The sequence below is a fragment of the Protopterus annectens genome, chromosome 8.part0 (assembly GCF_019279795.1).
Source record: "Protopterus annectens isolate FY-2018-M chromosome 8.part0, PAN1.0, whole genome shotgun sequence".
In the NCBI taxonomy this organism is placed as follows: Eukaryota; Metazoa; Chordata; order Ceratodontiformes; family Protopteridae; genus Protopterus; species Protopterus annectens.
The window spans coordinates 1,757,350,983-1,757,378,764 of NC_056741.1; the positions used below are offsets into that span (position 1 = coordinate 1,757,350,983).

General features: G+C 39.4%; 1 protein-coding gene across 1 annotated transcript in view; it reads right to left on the reverse strand.

The window, feature by feature from the left end:
* Positions 1 to 27,782, reverse strand: part of LOC122809622 (cytochrome P450 2J6-like) — a 1,031,988-nt gene that overhangs the window by 883,774 nt on the left and 120,432 nt on the right. Inside the window, exon 2 of the mRNA XM_044081254.1 lies at positions 24,970 to 25,132. Within this exon, the coding sequence (XP_043937189.1) occupies positions 24,970 to 25,132 (163 nt within the window). The remainder of the gene's footprint in view (positions 1 to 24,969; positions 25,133 to 27,782) is intronic.

Genomic DNA, 27,782 nt, shown 5'->3' on the forward strand with positions numbered 1-27,782 from the left:
TGAGGATTTAAATTACTAAATAATGGCATACATTTGAGTTTCAGACTTTATAACCTCCAGAAAAAGTATAACAACACAAATCCTGTTATTCCCGTAACGTTTTTGAGTCTATAAGGGCAATATTTTAAATCTGTCACTAACGTTGAGCCTTTTTCCCCCAGTATTTTAGGTTTTGTCCAGATGTCTTGTGTTAAGAAATTGAGAGGTATGGTGACGTGATGTGATGACTATGTGAACAAGGACATTCAGCGAGTTCAAGGCATTTAAATGTTGGCACAGAATATAATCAATCAGTATCTTTTGAAGAACTACTGGAATTAAGACTGGCAATGTCACTGGATGAAGAGAGACAAACAAAACAGTGTTCTGCAGTTATCAAAGGACGATTTTGAGGTCAATGTCCTAAGGGAGAAGTTTGAAAGAAATACTAGTTTTCTATTACAGATATTGAAATTATCTCATTTTGGACTGAGTAAGGACACTATTTTCATTCTGTTTAATGGTTTGTCATTTATTTCAACATATTTTACAAAATGGGACAATTTTCAGATAGAACTGTTCAGATTCATTTGAAAGATCTGTCTAAAAAAATTTAAAGAACAGTCTACTGAGCAACATGCTGACGAAGCAATGGAGTCTTCATCTATGGACAGTTTTGTGACAGCAACTAAAATGTCTAGTAATAGTTTGTTAGATCTATTTGTTGTTTATGGTGATGATTTCTGTGACAGTATGAATGATTTGACTATACACGAGTCATTTGCTAGCACTGGGTATAAAGAATTGCTTTATTAAGTTTAAAAATTTGAAGTCAGTTTTTACCATCTGCTGCCAATAACATGATTATGATGTTTGAAACAGTTTGCAAAAGAAGTTATTTAAGCAATTTGAGGGTTGTAATAAGTAACGCCAATATAATCTATCTGAAGGTGTATGAGAAGCACTGGATTTTTTAATAAAACATAAGCTTATAAAGGAGGAAATGTGGCCGTTATGGTCAGGTTTCCATATGACAGTATGTGGAAATCAGTTCTAAATTGTGGGAAAGATTATCAGGTAGCTACCCAACAACAGCTGCAAAATTTTAACAATGAGTTGTCAGCTTTGTTGATCATAGGTAAGACGGGATTCTTCACTGAGAAAGATGTAACTAGTGTATTTATTAAACAACCACAACATGCAACTTTGTATCTTATTCCTAAGATCCACAAGTCACTACTTAATTCATCAGGTTGTTTTATTACTTCAGGAGTTGGAAGGTTTCAACAGACTATAGGGATTTTGTTATATAATTTATTAAAATATGTTCAAGGATCTCCATTTTTAGTTCAAAATATAGATGAAGTAGTGGAAAATTTGAACTATGGTGAATGGAAAGGAAAATACTTTTTGGTGAGTTTGGATATAGTTAGTTTATACATTTCGATCTCTCATTTAGCAGATTTGTCAGCAATAGCCTATTTAGGTGAGGGGCCATATGCATCTGTCATATTGATGATTTTATCATTTTATCTGTCATATAACATTTTTAGATATGTGAATAAATGGCTTATACAGAAACATGAGATGGCAATGGGTGCTCCCTTTGCCTTACTATATGCAAATATATTTATGTCAGATTTTGAAAAAAATGTGTAGTAATGAATTGATAGAACATTAGTGAAGCTGATACTTTTGCATATAGTTTGAATGCCAATGAATGGGGTTTAAAGTTTTCTTTTCAAGTGTTGAAGGAAGAGGTTATTTTTTAGATATAATGTTGTGCATAATGACATAATTAAAGTTTGGTTATATAATAAAAAACTTCAGCTAATATGCTTCTATTTACAAAAAGTTGTCACCCCCCTATTCGATCAAGTCATTAACTAAAGGTGAATTAATTAAATTACAGCATAATGCAAATGATACTAAGAAAAGTGATGGGTTGGTTGATTTAATTACAAGGTTGAAAATTCAAAATTATAATGAAAGGTTGTTGACTGAAATTAAAAATGATGTTTCTAACTTGTGTGGTAGTAATGGGAGTATGTTAAAATTAAAAGATTTTCAAGGTAATAAGTTTCTAAATAACAACGAGACAGAAACAATGTTTTATGTGTTAAAGTAGTCTTCTTTTTCTCAGATTTTTATAAAAATCATAAAAACAGTGAGATGCTTTATTTTCAGATGACAATCAAAGCAATTACCTAGATATTTTGTTTTTTTCTTATTTTAGAATACTTAATATTGGGGAGATTTTGTCTTATAAAATTATTATAAAAGATCATGAATCAAAGCAATTACCTAGATATTTTGTTTTTTTTTTCTTATTCTAGAATACTTAATATTGGAGAGATTTTGTCGTATAAAATTATTATGAGAGATTATGAATCCAAATGGTGCTTGTTTGAATTTATGGACACATGCATTTGGTGTTGATCATGGAAATAAGGGTAGAACTTGGCTAGACTTGTAAGGGCCCTAGGGTCATTAACCTGGTAACTTCCTATGATCCTATGATGAGCAACGAGTAACTTTTTAATAGAACAAAAATGCTGTAATAAATGTAAAACAGTTTTACATTAGGCATTATTATAACTGTCAACAAGTTGTATGATTTATGGGGTAGTGTGCAATTGTACTTTTAGGTATATTGGTCAAATTAAGTAGAAAGTTAAAATTAGGATAAAAGAACACATGAATGATATAAGAAAATGTTTTCTTCATTACACAAGCATGAAATATATAAGGGAATGTGAAGTTTTAAATTTTGTGTTTTGGTATACAGAAATCTAATACAAGGTGGAAATATGGTATTTCTATTAAATAAATGGAATCTTATTTGATTTTAACATGTAGTACATTAAAATGTTTTTAATTAAATGCTTTGATTCATTGGTATGTTTTAATATAAGGTGTTTTGGTCTCATTAAGATTTATTTAAATATTTGTTTCAAAAGTTTATGATGTAATTGATTAATTAATGTATGAAGCAGTATTTAAGCTGTGGAGTTCTGGGGTTCTGATTTTAATCCCTAGAAGGTGGTTAACTGAAGCCCTAGGGTATTGGAGTTGATCAGTTGACATATTCTAGCCAGTGTGTTTTTTCAAAATGTTTTTACGTTGAGTGGGTAAAATGCAACAATTTCCTTGACATAATCCTCACCAACATGAGGGAACATTGCACCACTATAAATATAATGTCCTCTCCAGGTCAAACCAAAAAGCTGTTTTCTTCAAAATAAAAAATAAAATCTGACAAACCAGGTAACCTTAAAAATTTTAGTAATTATTCCAAGGCAAACTTCCTACTTTTAAATGACTCCCCTGTAAAATTTCAAGCCCATCTAAACCCAAGGAACACCCTTGCCTATGTGTAGTTGTTCACAAAAAACTTTTATAATCATATATACAGCTGCACAGAGGTAACAATGCTAACCCAAAATAAGCACAGGATAATCTCAAAAAAACAAACCACTTTGGTGGGATCGCATCATCAGTAGGTTGTAAAACAAAATGAAGATAATCATGGCCAAAAATAAGAAATGCAATGTCCAACAAAATAAGATCTCTCTCATCAAGCTAAATATACACTTCAGGGGACTAATTAAGTCTGCCAATGCTAAATTTGATATAAAAGTAGCTTCCCAGATTATGGGCACCCAAAGGGCATTTTCAGCTATGTCTGAAGCCTCAATTGCAAAACACACCGATTAATTTTAAATGGAGACACACATTCCGAGCTGGAGGACATAGCAAGTCTACTGTCAGCAAATTCACCAGTTTTACCCCATTTTCTCCCCGGACACCTCTCAAGAAATGCCACTACCCATGCCTCTTTCAACTGTCACTAGGGAACAGGTCCTCAATGCACTCTCCAAGGTCAAAACACTACATCAGGAGGAGCTGCTAATATTCCAACATGCCTCCTAAGTAGCATGGACTATTACCTATAAAGGCCACTAGAAGCACTATTCAGTCATAGCCTCTAAACAGGCTTCATGCCAAGTGAATGGAAGACTGCAACTGTTATCCCTCTTACAAGGTAGAACATCCATGGACCCAGGAAACGACTGACCCATAAGCCTGACTTATCTCATATGAAAGAAAATGGAAAGAATAACAATAGACATGATCAAAATGACATAGGAAACCTTCAGAAATTGGATACAACCCAGCTTGGTTTCATCAGTCTCAGGTCATGCCTACTCTGACATTGCTGACTTTTTTGAGAAGGTCACCAAAGCAAAGGGAAAGGGCAAAATGGTGCACACTACCTGCCTTGTAGTGGCCAAAGCTTTAACATAATGCCTCACTCAATTAGGTACAAACCACTACAGTACCCACTGGATAGTCATCCGCTTACAGGTAAGCCATAAAAAGTAGGGTAGATGAGTCTACCTCCTACAAACTGGACAGTCACCAGTACCGTCCCTGAAGGATCAGTACTTTGGCCACTCCTTTTTGGCTTCTGCTTCTTTGAAGTCAAAGAGAGCATCAAAGGCCTCTGACTGACAAAATTTGCAGATGATTGCTAACAAGGTAAAGTCACAGAATCCTCAAAGGCACAAATATCAAGCAAGAAGGCCTAACACAGATTAATAACTAGTACCAGACTCACAATTTAAAACTTAATTCTAAAGGCATAATAGTATCTTTTAGAAACACAACCACCCCTGGAAATTACTGCATTAATAATATACCCATAAGAATTGATCCTTTGAGAGCTGAATTCCTCGGAACTGTTCTTGGCTTAATGACTTCTCCTGAGAGTTACAGAAAATCTGCTGCATCTAAAGCCATCAGCTTCTAAAATAATAAAACTAGGTATCATTTTGCACTTCTGCTGATTATTTTTTTATATTTCATAAGAATCCAGTATTATTTGTTACATTTCTTGCACTTAAGTAGTATTTCAAAGCTGAACTATTTCTACTGATGTTGTAGCATTTAATTACATATAGTCAGAACAGGGGTATCCACCTCCAACAGCAGCGTTATAACAAGTGGTGTTCCACAGGATTCAGTCTTGGGTCTTCTAAGGTTTGGAATCCATTTATCCAATGTACAGACACAAAGTGAATGTTTGTGGCTGACAAGGTTTGCTGATGCCTGCAAACTGGGGGCTGTTGTAGACTATCCAAATTAAGTCAACAATCTACAAGAGGGTCATACACGACCAAATGATTGTTGACACAATCATGGAGTTAAACTCCATGCAAATATACAATCATGGAGTTAAACTCCATGGAAATATATGTAGTATCTTTCCTTTTGGTACCAGCAATGTCTCTGCTACAGAGCACATCAACAGCAACACCTCAAGTACATACTCAGGGGTGAGAGGGTCTATATTATATCAGCAAAAGCTTAGCTTGTCAAACGCCGAAATGTCAACAGCTAAGGGTCATAAACTTACAATCTCGAATGGTCAGTTAAGGAATTCTTTCATCGAGAAAGAATGTGCTTGGTCTTTATCGGGAATTTTCCCTTTCCCCAATGTAGAGTGATTTCAGAGTTGGTATATTTAGTTAGGGGGTGTGGGGGACAAAGCCCTCCACTTTGTTACAGCTTGGAAGTTTAGGTTAGTTTGGCATGGTCAAGCAAATTCTTTTCTGATGAAAGAATTTGCTTAACTGGCCATTTGAGACTGTAATTTTTCAACCCTTAGCTGTCGACATTTTGGCACTCGACAAGCTAAGTGGTCAGTTATATAATATAGAACCTGGTGAGAGACCTGGGCACACAGACCTGGGCAAACAGGTTTACACCTAAAAATACGATAAAAATCCCAATGCAGGGCACAAAGTCACAAACCACAAACACAACGACCACAGCTCACCAGAACACCAAGGAATCAAGCAAGGACGTGTCAAAAACACATAAGTGGAAATTTATTACAAACAATCCACTAACTAAGCGCTTTTGCCAAAAAATGGCATCATCAGAGTTTTTGGCGTGTTCTGGAGCTGTGGTCGTTGTGTTTCAGGTTTACACCTACCTTACTTTAGATCATCATTTGTCCGCAGTGGTAAGAACGGCATTATATCTTGATCATGTCATAACTGAGGACACTGCCACCCGAATATGAAGTAGTTATAACCTCCATGTACTCTCTTCCCTTATCAGGCCAAAATGTGAGTAGAATGGTCATTTTGTTATAAAAGTTTTCAAGCACCAGTGGCAATTGCAGAACAACAAAGGTTCCTTAAAAGGCAAATTAAAGTATTCAGCATCTGTCCTGTGGGGATCGTCTGAAATCACTGTAACTTTAGTCTACTCAGAGGTGATCTCTGCCTTGCATACAAGGCACTCTATGACCCTACTTTATTGGTAATGCTGCCTATCCCTAAGTCAAATGGTACACAAAATACTCACTGTAAGGACCTTAACCTGGGATGTTATATCAGTCAAATATGCTGGAGGGAGACATATGTCTACCAGGGTTTAACAAACCTTTGCAACAGACTCCTACTTAATGTCAAACAGCTCAACTCAATGACCCTCTTCAGATGCAATCTGTACAATTGGATGGGTGACAATAAATTCACCATGGGGTTCTGCCTGTATGCCCCTTGGACAGGGGCAATTGGTGGTGGTCATGCAAATAAGGGTAAGAACATGTCTAGGATTATAAGGGCCCTAGGGCCATTAGCCTAGTAAAGTCCAATGATCCTATGATCCCATAGGCTGATGTAAAATGCTCTGACTGTCATCCACACATACCAACTTGGCTACAGTGAGAATGGTATCACTACCAATTAATGTTCGACACTGCACAGCACACACACACACACACACACACACACACACACACACACACACACACACACACACACACACACACACACACACACACACACACACACACTCCAAGTTGGCTCCACTAAAATTAGAACCCCTACCTATCTAGTCCTACACACTACAGATCACAGTGTGTAATGAACACACAATGAGTCAAGTCTGACATTAACAGGTCTTTAGGTACTCTTATGCTAAATGAAATAAGCAGACCTTGTGGAGGGCAGGAATCTTGAGGCCTGCATCACCTGCTATGCTCAAAATAGTGCAAAACCATGCCTCTTTCTAAGTCAGTGTGGCAATCATATTCATTTTTTAGGGAAATGCACATACACTCATATACACAAACACAGCAACTGGGATGGAGTAAGGTTAGAACCCGTACCTATCTAAGTTTGACATTAAGGTGGCTGCTGGTAGTCTTACGGTAGATAACATCTGCAGCCCTTTAAAAGATAGGAGTTTGGAGGCCTGCATCAACTGCAAGGGCCAAAAAAGTAAATATCCATTGCAGTTTGGAAGCAGTGGGAGATCCACACTTGTTTATATGGGGACGTACATACACACACAGGCACACCAAGTGGGCTGGAATGAGATCAGTACCCCTACCTATCTAGTCTTACACACTACAGATCAGAGTACTTAATGCATGTGCCATCCTTAAATCTGCTTTATAGATGACTGCAGGCAAACTACTTGCAGAAAACATACACAAGGCCTGTGTTGAACAGCATTTGCAGCCTGCAGAGTGACATTGCTTCTTACTGTCATCTGCATCTAGTAGCCTAGTAGTCCGATAATTGTTTTTTATCTTAGCTATGTGGCAACATTAGCCACTTTGCCAGTCTGTTTGCATTTGGATGGTCAAGCCTGTGGCCAAAAACAATGTGTCCTGTCAATGCATAAGTACACAATATTGTATATTACACAACTTGTTCACTTGTTGGTGTATGTGTAGTGACATCCAGCAGGAACATTAAGTGCATTATCTACTGTTGTGCACTTACTTTTGGTCCTTTGACCAACATTATATATGTATAACACACAAATGAGTGCACCAAGCCAACGGAGCACGGAACCCACGAAGTAAAAAATAATAATAGCCACTTCCAAAAATATATACGTGGAGTTCCAGGCAGAGATGCTGACAAATTCAACAATCACCACAACTGGGGCTCTTTAGAATGAGATGCAAGTCTATAATTCAAGGAACAGTACTACAAACGTTCGTACATATAAGAACGACGTTACACAACTATTTCAAAAAAAAAAACTAATATTTGTTTCAAAAGTTTATGATGTAATTGATTAATTAATGTATGAAGCAGTATTTAAGCTGTGGAGTTCTGGGGTTCTGATTTTAATCCCTAGAAGGTGGTTAACTGAAGCCCTAGGGTATTGGAGTTGATCAGTTGACATATTCTAGCCAGTGTGTTTTTTCAAAATGTTTTTACGTTGAGTGGGTAAAATGCAACAATTTCCTTGACATAATCCTCACCAACATGAGGGAACATTGCACCACTATAAATATAATGTCCTCTCCAGGTCAAACCAAAAAGCTGTTTTCTTCAAAATAAAAAATAAAGTCTGACAAACCAGGTAACCCTAAAAATTTTACTAATTATTCCAAGGCAAACTTCCTACTTTTAAATGACTCCCCTGTAAAATTTCAAGCCCATCTAAACCCAAGGAACACCCTTGCCTATGTGTAGTTGTTCACAAAAATCTTTTATAATCATATATACAGCTGCACAGAGGTAACAATGCTAACCCAAAATAAGCACTGGATAATCTCAAAAAAAACAAACCACTTTGGTGGGATCGCATCATCAGTAGGTTGTAAAACAAAATGAAGATAATCATGGCCGAAAATAAAAAATGCAATGTCCAACAAAATAAGATCTCTCTCATCAAGCTAAATATACACTTCAGGGGACTAATTAAGTCTGCCAAAGCTAAATTTGATATAAAAGTAGCTTTCCAGATTATGGGCACCCAAAGGGCATTTTCAGCTATGTCTGAAGCCTCAATTGCAAAACACACCGATTAATTTTAAATGGAGACACACATTCCGAGCTGGAGGATATAGCAAGTCTACTGTCAGCAAATTCACCAGTTTTACCCCATTTTCTCCCCAGACACCTCTCAAGAAATGCCACTACCCATGCCTCTTTCAACTGTCACTAGGGAACAGGTCCTCAATGCACTCTCCAAGGTCAAAACACTACATCAGGAGGAGCTGCTAATATTCCAACATGCCTCCTAAGTAGCATGGACTATTACCTATAAAGGCCACTAGAAGCACTATTCAGTCATAGCCTCTAAACAGGCTTCATGCCAAGTGAATGAAAGACTGCAACTGTTATCCCTCTTACAAGGTAGAACATCCATGGACCCAGGAAACTACTGACCCATAAGCCTGACTTATCTCATATGAAAGAAAATGGAAAGAATAACAATAGACATGATCAAAATGACATAGGAAACCTTCAGAAATTGGATACAACCCAGCTTGGTTTCATCAGTCTCAGGTCATTCCTACTCTGACATTGCTGACTTTTTTGAGAAGGTCACCAAAGCAAAGGGCAAGGGCAAAATGGTGCACACTACCTGCCTTGTAGTGGCCAAAGCTTTAACATAATGCCTCACTCAATTAGGTACAAACCACTACAGTACCCCCTGGATAGTCATCTGCTTACAGGTAAGCCATAAAAAGTAGGGTAGATGAGTCTACCTCCTACAAACTGGACAGTCACCAGTACCGTCCCTCAAGGATCAGTACTTTGGCCACTCCTTTTTGGCTTCTGCTTCTTTGAAGTCAAAGAGAGCATCAAAGGCCTCTGACTGACAAAATTTGCAGATGATTGCTAACAAGGTAAAGTCACAGAATACTCAAAGGCACAAATATCAAGCAAGAAGGCCTAACACAGATTAATAACTAGTACCAAACTCACAATTTAAAACTTAATTCTAAAGGCATAATAGTATCTTTTAGAAACACAACCACCCCTGGAAATTACTGCATTAATAATATACCCATAAGAATTGATCCTTTGAGAGCTGAATTCCTCTGAACTGCTCTTGGCTTAATGACTTCACCTGAGAGTTACAGAAAATCTGCTGCATCTAAAGCCATCAGCTTCTAAAATAATAAAACTAGGTATCATTTTGCACTTCTGCTGATTATTTTTTTATATTTCATAAGAATCCAGTATTATTTGTTACATTTCTTGCACTTAAGTAGTATTTCAAAGCTGAACTATTTCTACTGCTGTTGTAGCATTTAATTACATATAGTCAGAACAGGGGTATCCACCTCCAACAGCAGCGTTATAACAAGTGGTGTTCCACAGGATTCAGTCTTGGGTCTTCTAAGGTTTGGAATCCATTTATCCAATGTACAGACACAAAGTGAATGTTTGTGGCTGACAAGGTTTGCTGATGCCTGCAAACTGGGGGCTGTTGTAAACTATCCAAATTAAGTCAACAATCTACAAGAGGGTCATACACGACCAAATGATTGTTGACACAATCATGGAGTTAAACTCCATGCAAATATACAATCATGGAGTTAAACCCATGGAAATATATGTAGTATCTTTCCTTTTGGTACCAGCAATGTCTCTGCTACAGAGCACATCAACAGCAACACCTCAAGTACATACTCAGGGGTGAGAGGGTCTATATTATATCAGCAAAAGCTTAGCTTGTCAAACGCCGAAATGTCAACAGCTAAGGGTCATAAACTTACAATCTCGAATGGTCAGTTAAGGAATTCTTTCATCGAGAAAGAATGTGCTTGGTCTTTATCGGGAATTTTCCCTTTCCCCAATGTAGAGTGATCTCAGAGTTGGTATATTTAGTTAGGGGGTGTGGAGGACAAAGCCCTCCACTTTGTTACAGCTTGGAAGTTTAGGTTAGTTTGGCATGGTCAAGCAAATTCTTTTCTGATGAAAGAATTTGCTTAACTGGCCGTTTGAGACTGTAAGTTTTCAACCCTTAGCTGTCGACATTTTGGCACTCGACAAGCTAAGCGGTCGGTTATATAATATAGAACCTGGTGAGAGACCTGGGCACACAGACCTGGGCAAACAGGTTTACACCTACCTTACTTTAGATCATTTGTCCGCAGTGGTAAGAATGGCATTATATCTTGATCATGTCATAACTGAGGACACTGCCACCCGAATATGAAGTAGTTATAACCTCCATGTACTCTCTTCCCTTATCAGGCCAAAATGTGAGTAGAATGGTCATTTTGTTATAAAAGTTTCCAAGCACCAGTGGCAATTGCAGAACAACAAAGGTTCCTTAAAAGGCAAATTAAAGTATTCAGCATCTGTCCTGTGGGGATCGTCTGAAATCACTGTAACTTTAGTCTACTCAGAGGTGATCACTGCCTTGCATACAAGGCACTCTATGACCCTGCTTTATTGGTAATGCTGCATATCCCTAAGTCAAATTGTACACAAAATACTCACTGTAAGGACCTTAACCTGGGATGTTATATCAGTCAAATATGCTGGAGGGAGACATATGTCTACCAGGGTTTAACAAACCTTTGCAACAGACTCCTACTTAATGTCAAACAGCTCAACTCATTGACCCTCTTCAGATGCAATCTGTACAATTGGATGGGTGACAATAAATTCACCATGGGGTTCTGCCTGTATGCCCCTTGGACAGGGGCAATGGGTGGTGGTCATGCAAATAAGGGTAAGAACATGTCTAGGATTATAAGGGCCCTAGGGCCATTAGCCTAGTAAAGTCCAATGATCCTATGATCCCATAGGCTGATGTAAAATGCTCTGACTGTCATCCACACATACCAACTTGGCTACAGTGAGAATGGTATCACTACCAATTAATGTTCGACACTGCACAGCACACACACACACACACACACACACACACACACACACACACACACACACACACACACACACACACACACACACACACACATACACACACACACACACACACACACACTCCAAGTTGGCTCCACTAAAATTAGAACCCCTACCTATCTAGTCCTACACACTACAGATCACAGTGTGTAATGAACACACCATGAGTCAAGTCTGACATTAACAGGTCTTTAGGTACTCTTATGCTAAATGAAATAAGCAGACCTTGTGGAGGGCAGGAATCTTGAGGCCTGCATCACCTGCTATGCTCAAAATAGTGCAAAACCATGCCTCTTTCTAAGTCAGTGTGGTAATCATATTCATTTTTTAGGGAAATGCACATACACTCATATACACAAACACAGCAACTGGGATGGAGTAAGGTTAGAACCTGTACCTATCTAAGTTTGACATTAAGGTGGCTGCTGGTAGTCTTACGGTAGATAACATCTGCAGCCCTTTAAAAGATAGGAGTTTGGATGCCTGCATCAACTGCAAGGGCCAAAAAGTAAATATCCATTGTAGTTTGGAAGCAGTGGGAGATCCACACTTGTTTATATGGGGATGTACATACACACACAGGCACACCAAGTGGGCTGGAATGAGATCAGTACCCCTACCTATCTAGTCTTACACACTACAGATCAGAGTACTTAATGCATGTGCCATCCTTAAGTCTGCTTTATAGATGACTGCAGGCAAATTACTTGTAGAAAACATACACAAGGCCTGTGTTGAACAGCATTTGCAGCCTGCAGAGTGACATTGCTTCTTACTGTCATCTGCATCTAGTAGCCTAGTAGTCCGATAATTGTTTTTTATCTTATCTATGTGGCAACATTAGCCACTTTGCCAGTCTGTTTGCATTTGGATGGTCAAGCCTGTGGCCAAAAACAATGTGTCCTGTCAATGCATAAGTACACAATATTGTATATTACACAACTTGTTCACTTGTTGGTGTATGTGTAGTGACATCCAGCAGGAACATTAAGTGCATTATCTACTGTTGTGCACTTACTTTTGGTCCTTTGACCAACATTATATATGTGTCATAGTACAGCTTTAATCACCACAATCTGGGTTTATATCTGTCCACACACGCACACACACACACACACACACACACACACACACACACACACACACACACACACATACAGACACATACACACACACACACACACACACACACACACACACACATATATATATATATATATATATATATATATATATATATATATATATATATGGGTCTACCTGAAAACACTGAACACTGACAATGTTGAAAACGAGATAACCAACACCAGAAGATCGACAACGGAGATGACCAACGATTGAAAATCCCGACGCTGAGAACACTGACATGTTAAGGTAAATGCGTGATAGTGACGGACGTTAGGGTCAGGGTGCGGGTAAGGTAAGTGTGTGATAGTGACAGACTTTAAGGTTAGGGGTGGGTTAAGTGAGTTAGGGTAGGGTGTGGGTAAGGAAAGTGTGAGATAGTGACAGATTTTAGGATTAGGGGTGGGTTAAGTGAGTTAGGGTTAGGGCGCGGGTTAGGTGAGTGTGCAACAGTGACGGACTTTAGGGTTAGGGTTTGAGTTAAGGCTACTGCATAGATAGTTGTGTATGTAAGGTTTAGTATAGGTTTGTAAGGTTTTTGGTATGCTTGTGTTGTGTGTGTGTGTGTGTGTGTGTGTGTGTGTGTGTGTGTGTGTGTGTGTGTTTTATGGAAAAGGTATTTGTTTTGTTTTGTTGATTGTCGGGATTGTGGTTTGTTGGACATGTGAAGTTTTGTGTTTTTGAACTTTCGGTTTTGTGGTGTTGGTTATCTCATTGTCAGTGTTTTTGCGTGTCGGTGTTTTCAGGTAGACCCATATATATATATATATATATATATATATATATATATATATATATATATATATGTGTGTGTGTGTGTGTGTGTGTGTGTGTGTGTGTAGATAGGTGAAGGCTACCAGCCCAGCTAGATAGAAGTTTGTAGATAATTCTGCCATTTGTAAATATTAATGTAAGCCACAGGCTTGTTCTCTTAAATGTGAAAAGACTGTATTGGATGTTGAACTGGAACAAATGTAACAACAGTGCACTCTGCTGTAAGAAAGCTGATAAGTCAAGCTGTGAAATTCTTTGATTTAAAACTCAGAGCAGAGATGTCTAGAGTGAGGCAGTCTGCCTATTGTTTTAATGCCAGAGTTAATGGCTAGAATTTACATGTATACTTTCTTTTATTGCTCTGGCTTCCTGACCAGCTGCAAGATCAAAAGGGTTATTAACCTCTGAGTTTCTGTTAGCCTGGGGACCAGAAAGAAATGATGTAATTTGAAATGAATCAGTGGTACTGTGTTATCAATCTAAGGACAGAAAGAATGAGAGCATTTAGCATTTGTCTTGAGAACATCCAACTCACCAGCACTGTCATACTCTATATGTAAGTTTATTTTAGAACTGTGTTTTCTGTTATCTAGGAAATAGGAAGATTAGACTAATTGTTTTTCTGTGTTGATGCCAGAACTATTCTACTATATTATTTTAAGTATTTCTCTGTGATCTCTGAACTGTTGACTAGCACTGTGTAGTAAGAAAGTTTGTCTTGTGTTTGCATTATTTATTATTAAATATTTTTAAACCTTTCAACTGTGGCTGTTTTGTGTAGAGATAATTTAAGCTCTAAGGATACATTGCATGTATATAGTGATACTGGCCAAGCCACTCCAAATAAGCCTTGAGTGTTCAATTATACTTACCATTTGGATAATAATATTGCACAATAATAATTGGACACCCTTTCATAAGGGCCTTTTAGTAGCTGATAAATATTAGTGGGTGGTGGCAAGTGGTACTACCATATAGTCTGAGTAAAAGGGGCACAGTTGGAGAACCTGTGCCAGCCTTCCCCAGGAGTGTCTGTGTGGTTGTATATAACTCTTATCTGAAAGTGTGTGTGTCAGCTACTTGGGCAGGGCCATGAAACACTGGTTGGACAGAGAGGGTGCTGGTGGTTTTAGCTTGCCCACTAGGCTGAGATCTGGACCCTATAGCTGTGCCAGTGGGGTGTCTTACTGGGGATCTTGAGAGAAAGGAAGAAACCAGCCCCAGACTGACTGTGATCTCTGTGTGCTCTTAAGGGAAATTGTACTTTACTGTGTATATTTATTATCCTTCCCCTATATGGACACCCCTCACTGGTGTTAGTGGTGAGGATTGAGGCTCCTTGATTGCTGGGCCAGTGCACAGGTGTCACAATATATATTATAAAAGCCATTGTGGGAGGAGCAACAGATTTGTATTTGTTTCTGCACTGCTGCACTTCACTCACATTGGCTAAAATTTTCTAAAGTTGTCTTATGTAATTAATATGTGACAGAGGTTAAAATAGTACAGCACAAACAGACTGACTGTCTGTGGAATACAAATAATTGATACCTCACATCCAAAACAAGTGGTTACTTCTAGATAAGAACCATGAACACAGTCACACAAGGTGATTGACTTAGTCCTTTAAGCTGCAGAAGCTGCTTGACAAACTGTACGTCATTCATCACATAATCACCTGCATAATAAGTACTTAGTTAGTCTTCCATTACCAAAGACATACAATGTACAGTATGATCAATTTCTATAGTACTGTCCTGATACTAAGTGAAATACTCATATACCATTGAGTTACTGTTAAAGCAGTTACAAGGGAACACTGCTGTGTTGGGGGTGGGTGAACAACATTAGATATTCTTCTGGGATGCACAACAAACTGTCTATCATTTAACCTGGCTGTCTAACACCTCCCTTCCCTAATTTACCAGTAATCTGTTGAAGTAAGACTGCATGAATATTCCATGCATGAGGTCTACTGAACAGAAATGGAAACAGGTTAGTGGAATGGGTATCTATAGTCCCATGTGGATGTCATTTCTGTCCATCTAGCACACTGTAGTTACTTGCATAATGTACCTGGTCCATACATACACCAACGTATCATAATAATCCAGTAGACTACTGTACAGGTTACGGACTTACCCGGCAAATGTAGCAGTCGACACAACTGTAGTTCAGGGATGACTCTGTCTGATGCAAGCAGTACACAGCCAATATATGGATAGGTACAGGATGTGTGAGTTGCCTGACATCAATTTTAATATCTGTATGTGAGTAGGAGTAAGTATTAGTCCATAGGTTCCTAGGTTGTCAGTGAATGTGCTATGTTTTGTCTCTTAGCCAAAGCCAGGGCATACTGGGCATGCCTATGTCTGCCTACAGGGACATCAGCAGGGGGTTCTTCCTCCAAGTCCTCCTGTGATTGTGGGTGTGGTGATCTAGGCACTGGTGGGGATCTGCGTATCCCTTCCATTTGCTGATCCTGCTGCAGCTGTTTCTGCAGGATCATATTGTGAGCATAGCATATACTGTGAATATCTGTGCACATGTGGCTGGAGTATACTGCAGGCCTCCACCAGATGTATTGAGGCCCCGGAACTGTGACTTCAGAAGCCCAAACACATGCTCTATGATGTTTCTAGTTTGTGTGTGTGTGCCTCATTATGGCATCCTTCCATGGGTGTCTGTGCATTTCTGATGGGTGTTATCATCCATGGTTCCAGTGCATAGCCAACATCCCCCAGTAAATGGCCTTGAGGGATGTCCCCTCTAGCAAGCATCTGGTACAGCTGTGATGTGTGCCAGATATGGGAGTTGTGATAACTGCCAGGGTTGCCAGCGCACACATTCAGGATAATCCTCTGGGCATTGCACATGACCTGGCGACTGATGGAGTGGTACTCTTGTGGTTAATGTAGATTGTACCCTGCTCACTAGGTGGTGCCTTAATCTGTACCCAGTACTTCAGGGTAGTGTGCTATATGGTAGAAGTGTTGCATATTGCTGACCCTTACCTCAGGGGTAAGGGGAAAAGATAAGTACTCACTGGCATGTGGAAGCATAGCATCCAGGAGTTGCTGGAGTATCCTGGATGCAGATGCATGTGACACCCCCATCATGTTCCCAGCTGGTCTTTGTAAAGTTCCTGTAGCTAGTATCCTAAGGGCTACACATACCTCTGTCTCCAGTGAGATGGGTTCCTCTCTGTTAGTTCTGGCTCTGAGTGGAGATTGACAGAGATCAGTGAGTTCTTGTAATATGTCCCTGTCCACGCTGTAGTGCTCTACAATCTCCAGTTCATGTAGCTGCTGGAAGATTACCCTGGACCTGAACACTCTTCTCCTTCTCAGCATCACTGACCTCAGCATCTAGCACATACAATGTAGCAGACCTGCAGCAGTCCCTAGCATTATCCCAGTCAAAATTTCCCAGTCTCTACTCCAATGGCCTAGAGTATTGAGGGAAAATCACAATGTAGGGTGTATGTATAGTTTATACAGTTCTGCTTTAGGTCCACCATGTGGAATTGGCTAATTATGATGCAGTTCACCTGCACAGGATATAATTAACATAAGTTAAAGGCCATACATTAGTGCGCACCATGCCGCTATGCACTGTGTCGCACAGCATAGCTTATACAAAAGTTAAAGATATTTATTGAAGCTATCTGGTTTTAATTGATTGCTGCATACATTATCACTGTCACGTGGGTAGTCAGTCAGCATGAACACACTCAGCTATGTGGTGAGCCACGCAAACACATGCAGCTGGGAACAAAAAATACTAAAATAATGAGACAATGCTGACACCGCTTAGTTGAGTACATCCACCTCATTTGTATATGTATATATATATATATATATATATATATATATATATATATATATATATATATATATACACACACACACACACACACACACACACACACATATATATATATATATATATATATATATATATATATATATATATATAGATATGTGTGTGTGTGTCTCCTTCAAAACACTGAAAGACCAGAACGTCGAAAGTGTTTTGAAGGAGACCAAAACAATGAAACTACAGAACACTGAAAAGCTCGAAATTCAAAATCCCGGTGTTACGGGATTTTGATTTAGTGCTTTTAGTGTTTTGCTGTGTGTGAGTATGCATGTGTAAGTGTATTTGTGAGGGGTAGTGCTGTGTGTAAGTGTGTGTTGTGTGTGTGTGTGTGTGTGTGTGTGTGTGTGTGTGTGTGTGTGTGTGTGTGTGTGTGTGTGTGTGTGTGTGTGTGTGTGAGGGACTGTAGTGTGTGGGTGTGAGTTTGCCTTGTGTGTCTGTTTGTGCGATCTCGGAGTTAGAATATTAAAGTAGGGGGGTGTGGGGGTGCAGGGGGCTTGGCCCCTTCCTATTTGTATTGTAGGTTGGTGTGGTTGGTAGTTTGGGGCAGTTGTGTATGTATTTGTGTATGTTTTTTGTGTGTGTTATACTTACGTGGTTTTCGGTGTTGTGGGGTTTCATTGTTTTGGTGTCAGTGTTTTGGTCTTCGGTGTTGTGAGGTTTTGTTGTTCTGAAATAGACCTACATATATATATATATATATATATATATATATATATATATATATATATATATATATATATATATATATATATATATATATATATATATATATATATATATATATATATATATATATACAGCTGTGCTGACTGCCTTGATACTACATGGTTCATAGCCATGTGAGCTCGGTGACAGCATGTATGCCCCATTGTATGGACCCAACACAAAGTCCTACAGTATATTTGTGAATGTTTGCGCACTGTAGTGCACAGAGCAAACATGCCAAAATTATTTAAAAAAAAATTATTTGTTTTACATAGCCCCTTCCTTTTTCAGACATCCACAATGTACCTTTTGCACATATATGTCTGTAATCTAACATTTTCTGGGGAGTTACGTCCATATTTGTGGACTTCTACACCCCCTTCTGTCCGTGTAGACTCCTGTACTCTGAAAAATTCCATGTATATTGTGGACACTATCACACCATCTACATGGATGCCTTTCTGCTTGTTGGATCGCTCCACCTGGGTCATTTGCATAAGATTCAACTGCTTATGAGGCAATTTACATTTCACAGAACTTACTCTGTTTGTGCATTCTTGTGCACCTCTAAGCGATGCTTACTGAATCTAAAATTGTCCACACTCGTGTACGCATCACTCTGCGATACGTAGACCAAAAAATAATTGTATAAGTTTTATTGAATTCCCACCTGACTTTTAATAAAATCGCTTTCAGCTAACTAATGCAATAAAGCCTTCATTAGGTCTGTGACAAGAGTTAAAAATCATATACATAGGTAGATAATTAAAATGAGCTAACTAGAATAAACACGCACAGCTATCTAACCATAAACATTATCGAATTAGAACACTATAAATAAAAATAAATATAAATAAATATGTGTAATAATATCTAATAAACATCCATCCATATGTATTAGTATGCATAAAAATAAAGTTATTTACAGCTCAGAAAAAATGTCACTGCTTTGCAGTTGAAAAAAAAAATCTGTGATGCCAGTTTTCATGTTTACAGCCCTCACAAAAATGTTTATACAATGAAAACCATTAGTTATGCTGGCAGTTGAAATTAAATGCATTCAGAAAACTAGGACTTAGCTACTATCACTCTATTAAGTTTGCTGAATTTACTTAAGCTACCACACAATCTATAAAGGTTTTCTAAGGAATTTTTGAGGAAATAATTATGTCTGACCTTATATGCAAGGTTATGAAAAGGATAATCATAGAAATCTCCAGACTCTATACTCAACCTAGTTTGGCTTTGTCAAAGGCAGCTTCTGCCTTCTCAGTCTGATGAACTTCATTGAGAATACCACCAAGGCCATGGATGACACTAAGTCAGTGCATACCACTTACCTTGCACTGGCCAAGGCATTTGACACAATACCCCATTCGGCTGTTATAGATAAACTCACACAATTTGGCATAAATTTCTACATCACCAAATGATGGATAGCCAAATGGCTTGTGGATAGGACAGATGTTATTAGAGTGAGGAAATCCACATCCATCAAGAGGCCAGTTACCAGTAGAGTACCAAAGTGATGGACCCCACTTGTTTGGGATATACTTCTCAGATGTCAATGCAAATGTAGCTGGCCTTTGGCTGGCCAAGTTTGCTGATGACTACAAGTTGATACCTACAGAAATGACTGACATGGACTAATGATTGGTGTCAGAGCTATGGCCTCAAAATAAATGAGAAGATTTGCATAATAATACCCTTTGCGAAATCAAATACTCCTGCAAATTACAACATTGAGAGCACTCCCCTAAGAGTGGACCCAGTAGTGACAGATAGTAATCTGAACTTTGACCACCATGTATCCACGGTGGTGACGTAATAGTTCTGTGTGGCTCAGCTTTTAAGTTAAGGCATGGCATCCAGATATAAGGATATCATAGTACCACTGTACTTAACCCTCCTCGGACCAATAATTGAGTACAAAGCACCCCTTGGCATGAACCTCACCAGGTACCTGCAACAGTTGGAGCTTCCTCAGAGGCTTCTTATAAAAAAAAATACAGGGTATAACCAACATGTCATATGTGGACTGATTAAAAGCCACATCACTGTATTCAGTTTCTTACTGATTACTGAAGGTAATATATGCCTATGTCATGAAAATGTTGCATATTGCAAAACTAACTGCATGAGTGTTACCTACTCCAAGGATCTAAACCTGATCTCTGATATGAATAGATTATGCTGGAGAGACATGGATATCTCTCAGAAATTGTGGAACAGGCTTCTTACTCACATGAAGCACAGCCCTTCCCTGATTGTCTTCAAGTGCAGTCTGGACCAATGGATGGGAAATCATAAATTCACTCTTGGAGTAGTGCTCATGTCCCTTATGGACAGAGGCAGTCTGTAAAAAATGTCAAAATGCAGCTTGCTGACATTTGTTATCTTTCCTGAAGGGACAGAAACTTGGGTTAAATCTGGGTAAAGCTGGCTAGGCTTGTAAAGGCTCTGAGCCATTAATCTAGTAATCTCCCATGAACCTATGGACCTTTGAACCTGTGATAAGGGATTTGGGAATATATATTGATAGTGACTTAGCCTTTGACCATCATGTGTCTACTGTACTAAGGAAATCATTCCACATTGCACAACTTATAAGCAAGGGCAAGGCATCTAGGTCCAGAGATGTCATTGTTCCAGTGTACCTAGCTCTCATTGGACCAATCATTGGAGTACCCCCTTTGGAATGTACCTGACCAGATATATGCAACAGCTGGATCATCCACAGATTTTTTTCACAAAAAGAAAACAAGGTGTAGACAACATGTTCTACATGGACTGCCTCAAAACATTATCCTTGTACTCTGTCTCTTACGGGTTACTGAGAGGTGATCTATGCCTAGCATTCTAAGCATCCTCTTATCCATCCTTTATGGACCAATTGCACATCTTCAAAACAAACAGCATTAGAAACATCCACTCTAGGGATGTAAACTTTGTCTACAACATAAATAAGGTACAGGTACAGTATGTGTCTCAGAGACTACCCCTTCTCTGGAACAGACTTCCTATGCATGTAAAGCAGCGTTCCTTCCTTCCTTCATTTATTCAAGCATGACATGAATCAGTGGATGAAGAATTTCAAAATTTCCCCTGGTAACTATTAAAAAGAGGAAGCTTGTAAATACTTAATTACCCATACCCAAGCTATACCTCCATAAAATGAGTTACATCAAAATCTGTTAAATACTGTATATTTAGAAAGCATGGCTAGGGGCATGCTAGTATTAGATCAAACAGCCTGGGGTCAAACTGTCCACTAAAAAAATCACATATACAATACATATAAATGTCTACATGAAATTGTATAGAAATGCAATGGGGTTGAACCATCCGGGGCCGAACAGTCCGGAATCGAACTGTCTGAGGTCGAATAGTCCTGCTTCCCATGGCTAGGCTTAAAAAGGCCATTTAGGATTCTTAGGCTAGTAATTACCTATGAACCTAGGAATGCACCACTGCATCATATAAAGACTAACTCTGGCTACAACTCTACAGCAAGCTATTGTACAGTGCCTTGAATATTGCTTACATTTCTCACTATCTAGCCATGTTTTGAGTACAAACATTTGACCAAATGGTCAACCCCACATGTCCATTAAGATCAACTGTAAATTTCACACTGCACTCCAGCATACCTGTAACTGAAAAACTCACACGTCTCTCCTACCATCTCTAACCTGCCACTGCCATTGAGTACATTTCCAGTACTGTGGTCTTTAAATCACAATAACTTTCCTCCTGTTGTAGCTAACACTGCAGTAGCTCTGACTGTAGCTATACAATGAAATCAGTTATCAGTGTTCTAATACTGTAGCAATTATGACTGTACCTAAATTATAACATCAGTTACAGCACCTATTTCATCTTGTAGTTCCTACCTAAGTATATCAGTAATGGATCACAGTACTTCCTTACCACTGTTTCAGTATCATTGAATCAAATCAAATGTTTTTCTTTTAGGTCTTCTAAAATTACCTATCTAATTATATACACAACATTTTTATTCTATACATAATGATAAATCAAATGTATCCTGTTAAGTTTGCTGATAAGATGTGGTGTTTTCCTACTCAGGCATCTATTAAGAATGTGTTGTGCCATCTTATACCATCCTGATAGCATATAAAGCCTAACTCTGGCTACATCTCTACAGCAAGCTATTGTTCAGTGCCTTGAATATTGCTTAAGTCTCTCCCTATTGAGCCACGCCTCTAGTACACTCATCTATGCATACCTGAACTACCCACTTTAAATTCATAAATGCACAAACGTCAGGAATAAAATGTACTAGAGGACATGGGTTGTAAGTTGAATTTCATCCAAAAGCAAAACAATTATTTAGTAGATCATAATTTGTAATCCACAGAAACATCTTTATCAAAAAGATGAATGCGATTTCTGGTTTGGTTGATGTGCTACCCTAAGCTTGTGAAAGACATTCTGACACTGGAGATTCTCTAAGAAAGCTTTTGTACATCCTTAAATGACTTACACAAATGAAGATGCAGGCACGCCTTTATTTGTCTATATATTCTCTATGCTTGATTCCAAAAAGACTGATTTAGTCACTGCCGCAAATACTGGGACAAGTACATATATCCATCCATCCATCCATCCATCCATCCATCCATCCATCCATCCATCCACAACCCATACATTTTTATATTACTTTTTGCTTCCACATGCCTGCTAACATCAAATCTTCCCTCACTTAAACACTGGGCTACTATTTGTGGGGGCAATCATCTGGGCAGACATGAAGGTGCTTTGTGCAATCACTGGCATTTTGACAATGAAAGCATTTTCAGTTTTTGACATAACCCCACCCCCTATGGTGATGTAAACATTAGAATCACTTCAAGAACCCCACCCATCCACACATGCATGCTTCCTCCAGATGAGCTGACAGGGGTTAACATCACTGTCCTGGGCCACATCCTCCTGCATTATAATGAGTCTCTACTGTTCAGCTAAGGCCCTGTCATTAGACCAACAGTGTAAGCCAGCGAGGAACCACCCCTCCCCTGATGGGGATGCCCATCCTCCCTGCTTGTGCCATCAAACACCTGACCTGCTAGGAAATCTTGAGTCACCTGAGCTGCAGGGATTTACCCCTCTGTGTCACTGGCACTGACTGGTACAAGTACAATTTGGCAGAGCTTGATTTGGAAATGTGGCATGCACTGTTGAAAACCTTGATTTGAGTATGGATTTATAGTATCTAAAATGTAAACTTTGGTCCAGAAGCATAGGAATTCACAACCAGAACACTTTTATGTGGGTCCCTCTGTGGGTGTGTGCGTGTGTGTGTGTGTGTGTGTGTGTGTGTGTGTGTGTGTGTGTGTGTGTGTGTGTGTGTGTGTGTGTGTGTGTGTGTGTGTGTGTGTGTGTGTGTGCATGTTTATGTCCATCTGTGCATGTGTGTGTATGCGTGCACGTGTATGTGCGTGTATGCATTTGTGTGTGTGTGTGTGTGTGTGTGTGTGTGTGTGTGTGTGTGTGTGTGTGTGTGTGTGTGTGTGTGTGAGTGTGTGTGTGTATGCATGTTTATGTCCATCTGTGCATGTGTGTGAGTGTGTATCTGTGTGTGTGTGTATGTGTGTGTGTGTGCATGTGTGTGTGTGTGTGTGTGTGTGTGTGTGTGTGTGTGTGTGTGTGTGTGTGTGTGTGTGTGTGTGTGTGTGTCTGTGTGTTGAAGGTAGCTCTTCAAGTTAGGAATCTGCAAACAAGTAATATTTAGTAGCTCGCAAAGTAAGAGATATATAAATTGTTTCCTTTTGAAAATAGATATATCAAGGAGTATCCTATTACATTCCTATATGGAAACTTACTATCTGTGTGGACTGTGGATGCATTGTTGTCATCTCATAACCAAGCACTCTGTGACATTATAACAGTGATTTCCTAGGTAGGTGCACTGTGAGTTTCATTATCCTGCATACTAAATAAGTGTATTAGTGTTTAAATTCTATAGAAAAGCCTGTACAGTAATGTACCATTGATGATGTCTCGTACCCTGCCCATGGTAGACTGATTACCTGTTTCTCCTTACCATCACTCTCCCACATTACACCAAGACATTCTGAAGAGTATAGAAAAAGTGCAAAGGTCTTTACTTTTTTAAGAATACTGTGTCAGACTGTCCCACCCCTAAGCCGTAAGCCACAAGCCATAGATACCATATGCTATTCTGTGGAAATAACTTCCCTCACCAAGGCACTTCTTCACTTACAGCATGAGCTTTCATAATGATGGCTATTGGCTCTCACTTGTCCAGCATGGCACTGTATGTGTGTGCTTGTTGTGGTCTGAACTGCTACATCTCCTCAGCTGCAGTTAATGATGGTAAAATGTTGTCTCATATCTGAGAAGTTCAGGATATATGATGCACTTATAATAATGAGATATGTTTGCATTGCAAGTCTTACAATCTTAATTATGTAGCATCCGTATAACTTGTACAGTGCGCTGCAATGGCATTGTCATGTGTAGGGTCATCTATAAATATGGCTGTTTTGCTGCAGTCTTTGCATTCATAGAGAACCTAATGCTTTGTCCCATTTGTGTGACCGCATTATAATCTTGACAGAGCTAATGGGTGCCATGGATATGTGAGGCATGTGGCTGTTGGATGGTAGGGGCAGTAATCCCTGTTTGCTGAAGACAGCTGCATTTGTGCTTCATCTTTGTTTGGAATATGGTCTAAAGGAATCAAGCCAAATAAAGCTCTGATCTTAAGAAGGCCTAAGGGATATACAAACATGTAACATTGCCTTACCTTTGTTTTTACTGATTTCTACAAACACAGGATCTTGTGGCCTGTCTGAAAATTCAGCAGCATGGTTCACCAAAGCTTCTTTCACAGTCTGAAATCCACTCAGTACGACTATTAATTTATTTCCCAGAAAGATGCTGTAGACATTTCCATATTTTTTTGCCAGCTGAAAGCAAAAATTATAACAATGTTAGTACGATTGCTCACACCTGTGCAGATGGGGTAGAGGACATACTAATTCTTAAAGAGGCATCAATATAAATACAGTAGTATAAAATCTTTACCCTGAGTACAATAATCACTTGCAACAATCACATTTTGGAGCACACTGGAAGCAGTTTATTTACCTGCATGTACAATTGCCTGTTTAGCTATATGACTGATGTGATGTATGCAGCTGTAGCATGGATGCTTCCACATCTACATTTGTGTCCATCCTGAAACCCACATATTGTAAATACAAGATAGTAAGCCTTTTTCTTCTGAATGGTGAAAATTCACTCAGTACAACTATCCCCAGATTCATGAAGCTCAGCGCAAGGCCGGCGTAAGGCTTGCACCGGCCGTGTGGCGTAGATGTGGAGTAGTCGCGCCATATGCATATTAATGAAGGCGTGCAGCCACCACAGCCATGTGCATAGGAAACGTGCACGAGTGCAAGGGGCGTATTGAAGTTGCGCAGGGAGGCGTGTCAATGTCAGCTTTCGAGGAACAACCTAAACTGCTGAATATTATATTCCACCAGCAATAGTAATCGTACCTATCAGTGTCCGTGGAGACTGAAACGTATGCAAAGCAGAGTCCCTGCGAACAGAAAATGAAGAGTCAAACACAAATGCACGGTAGGGAATAACGGGTCCCTTCCCATGAACAAATGACAGGAAAACCGTGTGCCTGTAGTCCAACGTAGTGTTGATGGCTATACCATGTGGAAGTGAAACGTATCAGATGTTAGCGTGCCGCCAGTAGGTACGTCCAGTCCAATGGAGAGGGTCACCAGCCGACCCATAATTTAAGGGAGGGAACATAGCTGTGCAGATGTGTCCATAACAAAATACACAAGGAGAAATGTAGATATAGGTAGTGACCGTATGTCTGAATCATATCCCACAAGCCATGTAATAGTCACATACAAAAGGTATGTCTGTATTTCACATACCAAATGTGATAGGAAATAGCATACACATGTAAACGAAACAGAAGGAGCATATAAATGAGCCATAACAACACGGACACATGTAGGCCGAAAGGAAGAGTATGATCCGTACCGTCGACCAAGATTACCACCTGTCCCACTTTGTGAGCGACAGTCCCTCTGTGGGCAGATGTGTCCTGTCACAAACATGTAAAACTGGCAAATGTCCAGAGAATATAGGACATAATTCCTCCGTAGATGTCTTGCAATAGTTGCATTAAACATATTTCACTGGACGTATAATACATAAATGTCATAACAAACAGAATAATATACCGGAATGCTACAAAAATAAGCTTAGATATAGGCAAGAATTGTAAGTTCTATCTGCCGAACTGACCGTGGGTATGTGTCAGCCTGTAAAATATGCTGTGTTCACCGCAACTGTCACAGTAGGGTTGCCACCCTTACAAATGGCCAAAGTGGGACATGTTTGGTACAGACATCAGACTGTACAGGCCGACACATACCCACAGCCAGTACAAAGGACAGAACATAACTGTTTTGCCTACAGAAAAGCGTATTCCTGTAGCATTTTAGTTGCTTATTCTGTTTCTCATAACAGTCAGGTATTTCATATACAGAATTAACTGTTTAATGCAACTTTCACATAAAATGCCAGAAATATGTTTGCCCTAAAATCTCAGGACATTTTCCATGTTGACAATTACATGTCAGGACACAACTGCCCAAAGAGGGACTGTCCCTCACAAAGTGGGACAGGTGGTAGCCCTATGTCACACTGTGGCCAATTGAAAAGGTGGAAACACAACCGTCGACTGTGGAGAGGTAATGTCCCAATGTTCGAACATGTGTAAGGAATAGCTTGGACATAGGAAAAGGTGCCATCCTACCAATGAGTGGAACAGGCTGGCAAACTCCCGAATTTAGCTGTATAATCCGAACATGTATGTGACACAGTCGAACGGGTAGTACCCGGATACACCAACCAAGTAATGAAAGTGAAGTAAGGGCGTGTACCTATGTGCGTGAGGTATAGCATGTGGAAAGCAAACATGGCAGGGAGGTCCACACAACCATAAAGGTACCCGACACATGTAGGGTAGTCAATGTGTAACTCTGGCCGTGTCATGGGACTACAACCAAAGTAGTGCTTTATGGGGCGTGAGTAATTCGCGTGTGAGGGGAGTGTGTTTAATGGTAAATTCCTCAAAGTTGATACTTGTGTCGTATGGAGAATAGGTGAACCAGAGGTGTATGAGGGGGCAGTGGGTGAAGTGGAAAGAAACACAACCTCATGTAGAAACAGCTGCAAGACAAGCAGACAGGCCATAGTGTAGAACACAATCCCACAAACATATGAATATGGAAATATGCGAGACAAATATATAGATATGGCACCGTCACATACCCACAGATGGGTCCTGATGGAACTGGCCATAACAAATGCAACACACCTGGATGCATAATAGCCTACCCAGCATACCCTCCACAACACACAACCTGCCCCCATACCAGAACGTCTAAAAAATCCAGCCGTACTTGGTCCACAGGTTTGTTGCAGAAACAGCTACACACAGTGACCCCTACGCATATGTAGTAGGTATTGTCGCCCTAGGCAGTGTCAGGATTGCATACCATGTATCCCCTGCAGGTAAAA